Source organism: Marmota monax, unplaced genomic scaffold (genome assembly GCF_021218885.2).
Source record: "Marmota monax isolate L192 unplaced genomic scaffold, Marmota_monax_Labrador192_F-V1.1 WCK01_AAM20220418_F8-fsc00013, whole genome shotgun sequence".
NCBI lineage: Eukaryota > Metazoa > Chordata > Mammalia > Rodentia > Sciuridae > Marmota > Marmota monax.
The window spans coordinates 19,879,038-19,891,638 of NW_026692202.1; the positions used below are offsets into that span (position 1 = coordinate 19,879,038).

Below are 12,601 nucleotides of genomic sequence, written 5' to 3' on the forward strand. Positions count from 1 at the left end.
TATTTTTAAGTCTATTGATGTGATGAATTACATTTATTGATTTCTGTATATTGAAACAGACTTGCATCCCTGGAATAAACTCCCTTTGATCATAGTGCACCATTTTTAAAAAAATATTTATTTATTTTTTAGTTGTAGTTGGACATAATATCTTTATTTATTTATTTTTATGTGGTGTTGGGGATTGAACCCAGGGCCTCGCATGTGCTAGGTGGGCGTCTACCACTGAGCCACAACCCCAGCCCACTGAGCCACAACCCCAGCCCCCATTTGACAAATATGTTTTGTATGCGATTTGCCAGAATTTTATTGAGCATTTTTGCATCTATGTTTATCAGAGGTATTGTTATGAATTTTTTTTTTCCTCAATGTGAATCTGCCTGGTTTTGGTATCAGGATGATACTAGCTTCATAGAATGAGTTTGGAAGGGTTTCATCCTTTTCTCTTTCATGGAATAATTTGAGGAGTATTGATATTAATTCTTCTTTGTAGGTCTTATAGAATTCAGCTGTGAATCTGTCTGGTCCCTGGCTTTCATTGGTTGGTAGGCATTTGATGGTGTCTTCTATTGCTTGAAATTGGTCTGTTTAAATTGTGTCAACCTCTTAACTCAGTTTTGATTGCTAGTATGCCTCTAGAAAATTGTCAGTGTCTTCGAAGTTTTCTATTTTACTGGAGTATAAATTTTCAAAATAGTTTCTAGTTGTCTTCTGTATTTCAATAGTGTCTGTCATGATATTTTCTTTATCATCATGAATTTTAGTAATTTGAGTTTTCTCTCCTTGTTTTCATTAGGATGGCTAAGGGTTTGTCATTTTTATTTATTTTTCAAAGAACCAGCATTTTGTTTTGTCAAATTTTGAATTGTTTCTTTTGTTTCAATTTTATTGATTTAATTATTTCCTGTTTTCTGCTATTTTTTGTGTTGGTTTTGTTATTCTTTTTCTAAGACTTTGAGACGTAATGTCAGGTCATTTATTTTTGGTCTTTTTCTTCTTTTAATGAATGAACTTAATGCAGTGAACTTTCCTCTTAATACTGTTTTCATAGTGTCCCAGAGATTTTGATACGTTGTATCCAAGTTCTCATTTACCTCTAAGAATTTTTAAATTTTCTCCCTGATGTCTTCTGTTATCCATGTGTCATTCAGTAGCTTATTATTTAGTCTCCAGGTGTTGGAGTAGCTTCTATTTTTTTATTTTGTCATTGATATCTAATTTTATTCTATTATGGTCAGGTAGAATACAGGGTAGTATCTCTACTTTTTTGTATTTGCTAAGACTTGCTTTGTGACATCACATGGTCTATTTTGGAGAAAGATCCATGTGCTGCTGAGAAAAAAAGTGTATTCGCTCATTGATGGATGGAATATTATATATATATGTCTGTTAAGTCTAAATTATTGATTGTGTTATTGAGTTCTGGAGTTTCTTTGTTTAGTTTTTGTTTGGAAGATCTATCCATTAGCATGAGAGGTGTATTAAATCACCCAGTAGTATTATTGTGTTGTGGTTAGTTTGATTCTTGAAGTTGAGAAGGGTTTGTTTGATCCACATAGATGCCCCATTGTATGGGACATATATATTTATGATTATTATATCTTATTGGTGTATGAATCCCTGAAGCAGTATGAAATATCCTTCTTTATTCCTTTTCACTAGCTTTAGTTTGAAGTCCACTTTATCTGATATGAGGATGGAAACCCCTGCTTGTTTTACAAGGTCCATGTGTGTGGTACATTTTTTCCCCACCCTTTCACCTTCAGTCTCTTGATATCTTTTCCTGAGATGAGTCTCTTGAAGGCAGCATATTGTTGGGTCTTTTTTAAAAAAAATCCAGTTTGTCAATCTATGTCTTTCAATTGATGAGTTTAGGCCATTAACATTCAGGGTTATTATTGAAATATGATTTTTATTCCCAGTCATTTTAGTTTATTTGTTTTTTAACTTGGCTTGGTTTCTTGTTTGATTGGCCTTTCGTTTAGTGTAGTTCCTCTGTTTGCTGATTTTCATTGTTATTTTTCATTTCCTCCTCGTGGAATATTTTGCTGAGAACACTCTGTAGTTCAGGCTTTCTCGCCGTAAATTCTTTTAACTTATGTTTATCATGCAAGATTTTTATTATGTCATCAAATATGAAGCTTTATTTTGCTGGATATAAGATTCTTGGTTGGCAACAATTTTCTTTCATACTGTGATATGTGTTTTTCCAGGATCTCCTGGCTTTGAGCGGCTGGGTTAAAAAATCTGAAATCTGAATTGGTTTCCCCTTATATGTAATATGATTCTTTTCTCTTGCAGGCTTTAAGATTCTATCCTTATTCTGAGTGCTAGGCATTTTCATTATAATGTGCATTGGTGTAGATCTGTTGTAATTTTGTACACTTGGTGTCCTGTGAGCCTCTTATATTTGTTTTTTCTAATTCATTCTTCATGTTTGGGACATTTTCTGATATTATTTCATTCAAGAGATTGTCTATTCCTTTGGTTTGAAACTCTGTGCCTTCCTCTATCTCTATAAATCTTAGACTTGGTCTTTTGATGCTATCCCATAATTCTTGGATGTTCTATTCATGGTTTCTTACCATCTTCACTAACTATGTGGTCATCTTTATTTTCAAGAGTTTATATTTTGTCTTGATTAACTGAGATTCTGTCTTCCAAGTGATCTAGTGTGTTGGTGATGCTTTTTATTGCATTTTTTATTTGGTTTATTGTTTCCTTCATTTCAAGGATTTTTGATTTTTTTTTTTCCAGAATCTTTCTTTCTTAAAGTAATCTTTTGCTCCCTGTATTTGCTCCCTTATCTCTTTGTTGTTGCCATCAATTGTTCCCCATATTTCCTCCCTTACCTCTTTGTTGGAGTGATCAATGGATGCCTGTATTTGGTCTTTTATGTCATTCTTTAATTCACAGATTATTTTAATTATGCAAATTCTATACTCCTTCTCTGACATTTCATTAATTGTGCAGTCAATACATTCTCCTGTTGTATCTTGGTTTGTTTGGGGTACTTTCTTCTCTCGTTTTCTTTTTTCTCATATATATATATATATATATATATATATATATATATATGTATGTATTTATATATTTATTTTAGTTTTAGAGGGACACAATATCTTTATTTCATTTTTATGTGGTCCCGAGGATTGAACCCAGTGTCTCATGCATGCCAGGTGAGTACTCTATCACTGAGCCAACTCCTCTTCCCTTGTTTTTTTTTTTTTTTTTTTTTTTGTCTATGTGTCTTCCTTTCTTGCAATGAAGATCTGAGACATTACAGTTTTTGCCCTATAATCTTGTAATGTCCATGCAGATTTCCTGTACCTCACTTTGGTGTTGTGTTACTGTCCCCGGCTGGTGTCCCAAGATGGATGGTATGGCAACTAATGGTGATTGTGGCAATAGCGGTGGTAACTCAGGATAGCAGTGGGGGTATCCAAGATGGATGCAACCACTTTCATAAGTGGGGCTAGGCCTGGGCTCCTGGGTGGATTGGCGGGGGGTGGTCCTGGGCCTGGCCTCGAGGGTGTATGTTGGCAGCTTGGTAGGTGCAGTCCTGGGCCTGTCCTGGGCCTCTGCTCCCCACCCCGGGTTAGCAGTAGGGAAGCGGGAGATACTTCCATTTGTGCCTTGTAGACATAGAAGGTTATTTCCCTTTATTTTAAGCTACCTTGATATTTGTTTTACTCATATTTTTATCTTGTAAATATGAAGTATATTTTTATCTTGTAAAGTAGATAAAACAATTGTGCTTAACATTTTTAGGTATTGCAGAATTCTGTTTTGTGTTTTTAAAATATCCTACAAGGTGGTCTTTACTTATTTTTAAAGCTTCAGATTGCTGCTTGGAATCATTCAAATTATGTAATCATATTAATGTGCCCTTTTTACTGATAAGGAATTTATTTGTGCTGCATCTCATTTATAGTGAGTTTTTTGTATCCATCTTTAACTTATTTATGTATACTAGATAAATTTGCAGTGTCTTTTTCTTCTTATTAGCCACTTGTTATATCTGTTGTTAAAAATTGTACCTTGTTAAATAAAATATAAAATTACCTCTCCTTTTAAAAAAATAAATAAAATAAAATGAGTCCAGTCTCAGAGATAACACCTTTGCCTTAGCACATTTTACCACCCCAAACACTTTTTCTTCCCATTAAAATAGGCATTTCACGCATTAGGACATACTCAGTGTTGGTGTTGATTATATGACATACTCAGTCTTGTTTAATGGTGTTTGTTTGCTGCTAACTTGCTCATCTTAATAAAAAATTATGAGAACAATTTTTTATGTTTGTAGAGTTAAGAAATATTAGCAGATGAAATCCCCACGTAGTTAACTGAAGGACCTCTATAATTGGGATACAAAATGTTGTTCTCCTGATTTCTCTTTCCTTATCCACACTACATTCATTCCACTCTCATCCCAATAATTCACATCAGATTCCTGAAACAGAAATTCTAGGCTTAGAAACTGAGTTTGTTAGTTTTAGCAGTCTTATGGTGGAGCTTTTTTTAGATCTTCTAAATATTGGATCATATCATCTACAAACACTGATAATTTGACTTCTTCCTTTCCTATTTTTATCCCTTTTATTTCCTTCTCTTACCTAATTGCTCTGGCTATAATGTCCAGTGCTATATTGAATAGGAGTGGTGAGAGTGGACATCCTTGCTTTGTTCAGATTGTAAAGAAAATACTTGCAGTTTTTTCACATTTGCTGTGATTTTGACTTTGGGTTTGTTAAATATAGCCTTTATGATGTTGAAGTAATTTCCTTTTGTCCCTAGTTTCTTTAGTATTTTTTATTATGGGTGATGAAGTTTGTCAAAAGCTGTCTCTGTACCTATTGAAATGACTATGTAAATTTTATCCTTAGTTCTATTTATGTAGTAGATTACTACATTCCTTGATTAGTGTATGTTAAACTGTCCCTGTAATCTTGAAGTAAAACCAACTTGGTCAGGATATATAATCTTTTTACTCTGTTGTTGAAGTTTGCTAATGTGTTAGTAATGATTTTTGCATCTAAGTTTATCAGGGATATTGGTCTTGTAGTTTTCTTTCCTTCAGTGTCCTTATCAGGTCTAAGTGTAAGAGAGTGATGCTGGCTTCGTTGAAAGAATTCAGAAGTGTACTGTTTCTTTCTATTTTGTGGAATAGTTTGAACAGCATTGCTATTAGTTTTTACTTTAAGAATCTGGTAGAATTCAGTTGAGAAGCGATCTGGTTCTGGGTGTAGTGTTTGTTTTGGTTGGAAGGATTCTATGACTGTTTCTATCTCAGTGCTTGTTATCGATCTGTTTAGGTTTTCTGTGTCCTCTTGATTAAATTTTGGCAGGTCGTATGTGTCTATAAATGTATCTATGTCTTCTAGGTTTTTCAGTTTATTGGAGTATAAGTTTTCAAAATAGTCCCTAATGATTCCCTGCATTTCTGTGATGTCTGTGGTGATTTCTCCTTTTCATCTCTAGTTTTATTAATTTGGGTCTTTTCTCTTTTTATTTTGGTTAGTTTTGCTAAGGGTTTATCAATCTTGTTTATCTTTCAAATAACCAATTCTTCATTGACCCTTTCTATTTGTTGAGATTATGCATTTTGGGATACACATACAGGGGAATCTTTAAATTTTAGACTATTTTTTAAAAATTCTGTTTAATTGATTTGGACTCTGATCTTAATTACTTACTGTATGTGTGTTTTCTATAGGATATTTATGTATGTATGTATATATGTATATATGTATGTTTGTATATCCTTCAGATGAAATTGAAAAAGTTAGCTTGTTTTTTTTTTTTTTTTGGTATGCTAAGAGTACTTTTAAAGGGAATTTAAATTTTTTCCACTACTTTTCCTGTCATTGTAATATGGTATTCTCCTTCTGTCCTATTCATTGGGTAGAATTACAGTGGCAGGTTAGTTAATGTTAAAGCATTCTTAGAATAAACTGAATTTGATGGTTGCATACTATCTTTAAAAATTTTGCTGGACTTTGTTTAGTAGGGAGTTTTATTAGAATTTTTTTCTTTTCTTTTCTCAATTGACTTCTTATACTGTCAATTAAAAAAATAAGACTTTGTTACTTTGTTTACAGAAAGAATTTCCATATATGTGCTTTTCTTCAGCATACAGTGTCCCATATTATTACCATCTTGTGTTAGGGTGGTACTTTTGTAATTGATATATCAATATTATTATTAACATTATTATTAACTAAAGTCCATATTCATATAATTCTCTGGATTTAAACAAATGCATAATGACCAAATGAAATTCATCACTAGAGTGTCATACAGAATACTTTTGTTGCCCTAAAAATTCCCCTTTGTTCTTCTCCAGAATTCTTGGCAACCCTGGAATTTTTCACTGTTTCCATTGTTTTTGTGTTTTCCAGAATGTCATATAGGGTAGCCTTTTTAGATTGGCTTCTTTCACTAGTAGTATGCATTTTAAAGTTTCCTCTATATTTTTGTGGTTGTATAGCTCATCTTTCTTAAAACACACACACACACACACACACACACACACACTCTCTCTCTCTCTCTCTCTTACATTTTAGAGAAATTTTGGCCTCAGCAGAAATTGAGTGGAAAGTACATAATTCTCATATAATTCCTGCCATTCAGTATATACAGCCTACTTCCACGGACAGTATCCTGTACCAGAATGGTGCATTTGTTTATTAATCTATATTGATATGTCTTATTACCAAAAGTTTATAGTTCACATTAAGGATCACTCTTCGTGTTGTACATTTTGTGGGTTTTGACAAATATATTAGGACATATATCTACAGAATGTATTGTCATACAGAATAATCCCACTGCCCTAAAAAGCTGTGCTTTACATATTCATCTGTTCCTCCCATCAACCCTTGGCAATCACTGATCTTTTTACTGTCTCCTGACTTATGCTTTTCACAGAATGTTCCTTAGAAGGAATTTATACATATGCCTTTCTAAATTGGTTTCTTTCAAGACTTAATAATATTAGCTGCATGAGGTGGCACATACCCGTAATCCCAGCAGCTTGGGAGGCTAAGGCAGAAGGATTGCAAGTTAAAAGGCAGTCTCAGCAACTTAGAGAGTTCCTAAGCAATTTAGGGAGACCCTGCATTAAAATAAAAAATAAAATGGGTTGGGGATGTGGCTCAGTCGTTAATTGTCCCTGGGTTCAATCCCTGGTACCAGGATAAGCACTTTCCATCTCTAAATGTTTATTCATGGTTTAGTAATTCATTTCTTAGCAGTGAAAAATGTTCATTTTCTGTACCAATTTGTTTATCCATTCACCTACCAAAGAACATCTTGGTTGCTTCCCTGTTTTAGTATGAATAAAGTTATTGTAAAAATCCCTATGCATATTTTTTTTATGGACGTAGATTTTTACCTCTGGATAAATAAATACTAAAGAGTGTGATTGCTGGATTACATATTATCAGGATGTTATAATAAGAAACCACAGTCTTTATCAGCAATGAACAGGTTCCAGTTGCTCCTTATTCTCACCAACCTTTGGTAATGTCAGTGTTATGGATTTTGACCATTCTCAAGGGTGTGTAGTGGTATTTTATTGTTTCAGTTTGTACTTCTTTAATGACATATGACATATGATGCCAAACATCTTTTCATATGCTTATTTGTTATATATATATTCTGTTTGGTGAGGTGTCTGTTCACATCTTTTACCCGCTGTCTGATAGGTAATTTTATTTACCTATTTATTTTCTTATCACCAAGTTCTAAGAGGTTTCTTTTTTTGTATATTTCAGATAACTGTTCTTTTTCATAAATATCCTATGCAAAAATTTTCAGGCCTTTTGCATATGTTTTTCGCAAATATTCTCATCCAGTCTATAGCTTGTCTTATTCTGTCTTGATCAACATCGATTTTGCATCCAAGTGTCAAATAAATGGAAAATATTTCTTGCTTTGTGTGCCTTATGTATGATTAGAATTAATTTTTCCTGAAATATTTAGTAGCATTTACAGGTAAGTCCATCTAGGCCATTTGCTTCCTTGGTAGAAATAACTTTAAAAGTTCTATAGTAACACTACTCAGATTTTCTACTTTTTGTTATATTGGCTTTACTAAATTGTATCTTTCTATTCTGAATTTTGAAACTTGTTGGTATAAAAGTCTTTATAATGTCCTCTTATTATTTATCTTCTCATTGTCTTAATTAGGGATCAATTTAATGTTAGTTTAAAAAATAGTTTTTAATATTTTTTTCCTCTCTACTGAACTTTTTCTGTTTCATAACTTTTAGCTCATTATTATTTTTTCTTTGGATTAATTGATTATTTCTAAATTTCTTGAGGTTGATACATAACTCATCAATTTGTTTTAAGCATTTCATATATGTATGTATATATTGGGATGATAGATTTCTCTCTAAACTGGATTTAGCTGCACACCACAGTTTTTTTGTTATTTCATTATCTAGTTCAAGATATTTTATAATTTCAAATGAGACTTCCTTTATGACCTATGGATTATTTACAAGTATACATCTATCTTTTCAGACATGGAGATTTTCCAGTTATTTTTTGTTATTGATTTCTAGCTGAATTATTGTGTTCTGAAACTACAGTTTGAATCATTTGCTTGAAACCTGCCCTGTGGTGAGTTATGCTAGTGCATACCTATAGCCCAGTAACTCTGGAGCCTGAGGCAGGAGGAACACAAGTTCAAGGGCAGGGGCAGCCTTAGCAACCTAGCAAGGCCCTAATCAACTTAGTGAGACCCTGTCTTTTGCCCTATGGCGTGCTTTTAAAATTTATATCCTACTAGAAGATTCAGAGGTCTTCTCATTTTCTTTTAATCAAAATGTTACCATTGATTTCATGTTAAGTGCATTTGCTTTCTGTTACTGTAGTGCTTGGTTTGGGTTGTTGATTTTTCACCTAGTACATACATTGGATGAATTTGATGTTTAGATAACTTGCTGACTAAAAAGTGGGATTTTTAAATAAATCGGTATCAAAATACTGTAACTTCTTTTAAGGTTTTTCTTTGTAATTTAAGAATATATCTAGTAGTCGACACTATATTCTTACAGATAGAACAGTTAATTTTTAGTTAGCATTTTTTGAAAGATCTCTTTAAAATTTTTTAAATTTGAAATAGATGTATACTCAATTTCCCTTTAATGCAGCTTTTCTGTGTGTAATGCATAAGAATATGTGATGTATCAGTATATGCCTGATATATGAAATTTGTTTAAATAATCTTTCTTCTATTACCTGATAGATTTTTTTGTTTTCCTTTTTGTGAAAGATTTCTGAAAACAATATTGAGATTTTCTTTTTTTGTCAGAGGGTGGGGGCGACGATGACTTTATTTTAAGGATAAGTATTTGTTAATATTTGTATTTGGGATATTGAAAGTAAAATGGAATCGGTATTAATCTTGCCTATTCTTGCTTTTTCAAAAGCTGTAGTAGGACCTCCCCCCCCGCCCCGCCACACACACACACACACACACACACACACACACACACTTCCTCTGTATTGCTGCTTTCCTAAAATATCCTTTTTGGTAGCCACACATAGAAGAATTGAGTTACAAGCAAATGTTTTAGAGTTTGTTAGCATTTTCATAAAGGTTATGGTAATGTTCACCTAACTTAAGGCCAAAACAATTACTTAGTTTTAAATGAGTTAGGACTTCTGTTTTAAAATATACTTACAAATGTGTCTATCAGTTCTGAATTAATACCTTACCCTGGGGATTTAAAATGTGCAGTTGCTTTATTGTATACAAGCACCCTGTCATGATAAAATGGTGCCTATTACTGGTAGTAATTATGTATGCAATTTGAAAAAATAATTTTTTGAAAGGTAAAAACATTTAAAGAAATGTTCCATTTTAAAAATATGTATCTTACACTTAGCAGGCCTTTAAAATATGATACTGAAAGTATTACTACTATTCAAATGAAAGTAGTAATAAAATATATGGTAAGGAATAATAGGTACATGAATAAGAAAGAACTATAATTTAAAAGTGAAATATGCTATCTAACAGGTACATTTAGGAAATTTGCTTAGAAAAGGGTAGTTATTAGATAGGCATGTTGAAGGGAGGGAGCACACTAAATAGTATATTGTCAAGCTTCCTGAAATGTATATACATAGTAATTAGAAACATTGAATTTTAAATGTCAGCCAACTTTTATTCTAGCATCTATTTGTATGAACAGTGATTATTTCTTCTGAAGAGGGTTTATCAAGCTTTCTGTGAACATTTGTTATACAGGAAATAAATTACCACTGGTCTATATAGCTAATACCAAATTTGTGGAACCAGAAATGGTTTAAAGTTGGATTAGTTTCTTATTTGTCAAGTAATGGCTAAGAAATTCTCCATTTCTCTGTTAAGATTTGGGGACTTTTTCTATACTTTCTACTTGAGTCCAGTAAACAAATGCTTTTGAAGTTTTGTTTGTAGCCTTCAACAGTATTTTAATGTGTTATTACATTTTATCATTGTATTTCAAAAATAAAAAACTTTTTACTAAGTTGGTTTAATTCAGGTTGTGTTCATCCTCTTATTAATATTGTTAGTGACCTTTAGTGCTTTATAGACACTATACAATGTACATAACAGAAGCTGTTCCCAGGAGATTGGAAAAAGTGTTCCTTTATTTCACAGAATCTAAGTTGCTCTGAGAGTGTACTTTCATGATCATATTAGTCCCTGTCAGTGGAAAGTAATAACACTATCACCTTACACTGTTGATACAATTGATGGTGACATCAATTATAAGATATCATCAAGTATCAAAAGCACCCCAGTTTCAGAGAAGCTATGTATACGTGTGTATCCTGGAATTGTTGAAGCAGGATTTTTAAGCCACTAACTGAAATTTTAAGATGGTTATGATAATCTTGATTATTCTAATTTTCTGTCATCAGGACAGTATGGTATATTAAGAATTTTCCAGTAGAATATTTTCAGTTTGCAGGGCTTTTTTTTTCTTTATATACCCCTTGGTGTTCCATTCTCAGATTCGTGTGATAGAATTTACAGCTATCCAAGAGATCATTAGCTTTTTGTTATCTGCCTTTAAAGGCTATTCTAACTATCCATACTCTTAAGTGTCTTGTTTTAGAAACTCAGCAAAGAAGTCAGAAAATTATTTTTTCTTTTTCTTTATAGTAGTATTAAGACTGGAGTTGTTTTTGTTTATTCATGATGTCCATTAAGAAATTATTTATGATAAAAGAAGAATGAGATATATCTACATTTAGCTTAATTAAACATAAGAATGTTTGTCTTTCCCATAGCGTACACCACTACCAGTTCCTCTACACATTTCACAAATATAGATCTAAATTTGGTATTTTTTCATTCACAGTGTTTTAGTGCAATCAAGAATGATAGACCTCTTAAAAGTGGAACTAGGAACAAGGAATAAGTAGGGATTATAATCACTTTTTCTTGCTTTTGGTGTGGGTACTAGGAATTGAACTGGGGGAGGTAGTGTTCTACAATTGAGCTATACCTCCATCACTTTTTTTTTTTTTTTTTGAGACAAGGTCTTTTTAATTTGCCAAAGCTGGCCATGAACTTGGAATCCTTCTGCTTCAGCCTCCTGAGTTGCTGAGATTATAGGCATATACCACCATACCCAGCTGTAACCATTATTTCTTAATTTTACGTCCTCTATATGTTTTTTTTTAAATTTCTGCATGCATTTGTTTTATAAAGCATATTTTTAAAAATATGATCCCAAATTACTTCAAAATACAATATTTGTCATTTAAAATTATTCATATTCCATTCCTAATTTTTTTCAGTTCTCATCTCCAACAAAATTATTCCTTGTCTCCTTTTTGTCTTGATTTCTCTTTGTTCTCAGGAACTTGTTTAGATTTTTCCCTTTAAGGCTAAGTTCAAATTTCATCTCTTCAAACTTTTCTAGATCCCTCCATAGCAAGCACCTTTTGCCCTACTGCTTTCTTATGATAAATAAATACTATGATACAACTTATCGGTAGCTGCGTTTTTAGAGTTGTGTCAGGTTTTTTCTGTTGAATTTTTGGTACTGAATTATTTAGGTTTATTTCTTGTAGTGCATAGTATTGACATGCATTGAATATTTAAATACATGCATAATTTCATTTACTTCTTTCTCAGAGATGCTATGTAGTAATTTTATTAGAATTCCTAATATGTTATTCTACATGTAAGTTTTCATTCTTAACATTTTACCCACTATTTTCTGAAATGTAAGAATTATTAATTTGCTGGTTACTATCCCATAGTACAAAATACAAGAATTATACATAGATATTTAATTTTTTTCATATAAATTTTTATCATAGCACAACCTTACATTTAAGGAAGAGTATTTTATAAATAATGCTTCTTCTTCCACCTTATAGGTTACTTCCCCAGAATGTTGGCCTTCTCTATGTTGGAGGTTATGAGAGACCCTTTGCACAAATCAAGGTATGATTATTCATTTTTAGTGTACTATTCCTAGACATTCACTTGTCCAGAAACCACCCAAACCTTGCTAATAACCATCACCCTATCAAAAATATCTCAAACATCAAGTAGTAATTTCATTGACTCTGGAAT

General features: G+C 32.3%; 1 protein-coding gene across 2 annotated transcripts in view; it reads left to right on the plus strand.

Annotated features, from left to right (window-relative positions):
* Rngtt (RNA guanylyltransferase and 5'-phosphatase) overlaps positions 1–12,601 on the plus strand; it is a 234,044-nt gene that overhangs the window by 166,919 nt on the left and 54,524 nt on the right. For both annotated transcript variants that reach the window (XM_046431641.2, XM_046431631.2), the window contains one exon: positions 12,403–12,469. In XM_046431641.2, coding sequence (XP_046287597.1) covers positions 12,403–12,469 — 67 coding nt within the window. The remainder of the gene's footprint in view (positions 1–12,402; positions 12,470–12,601) is intronic.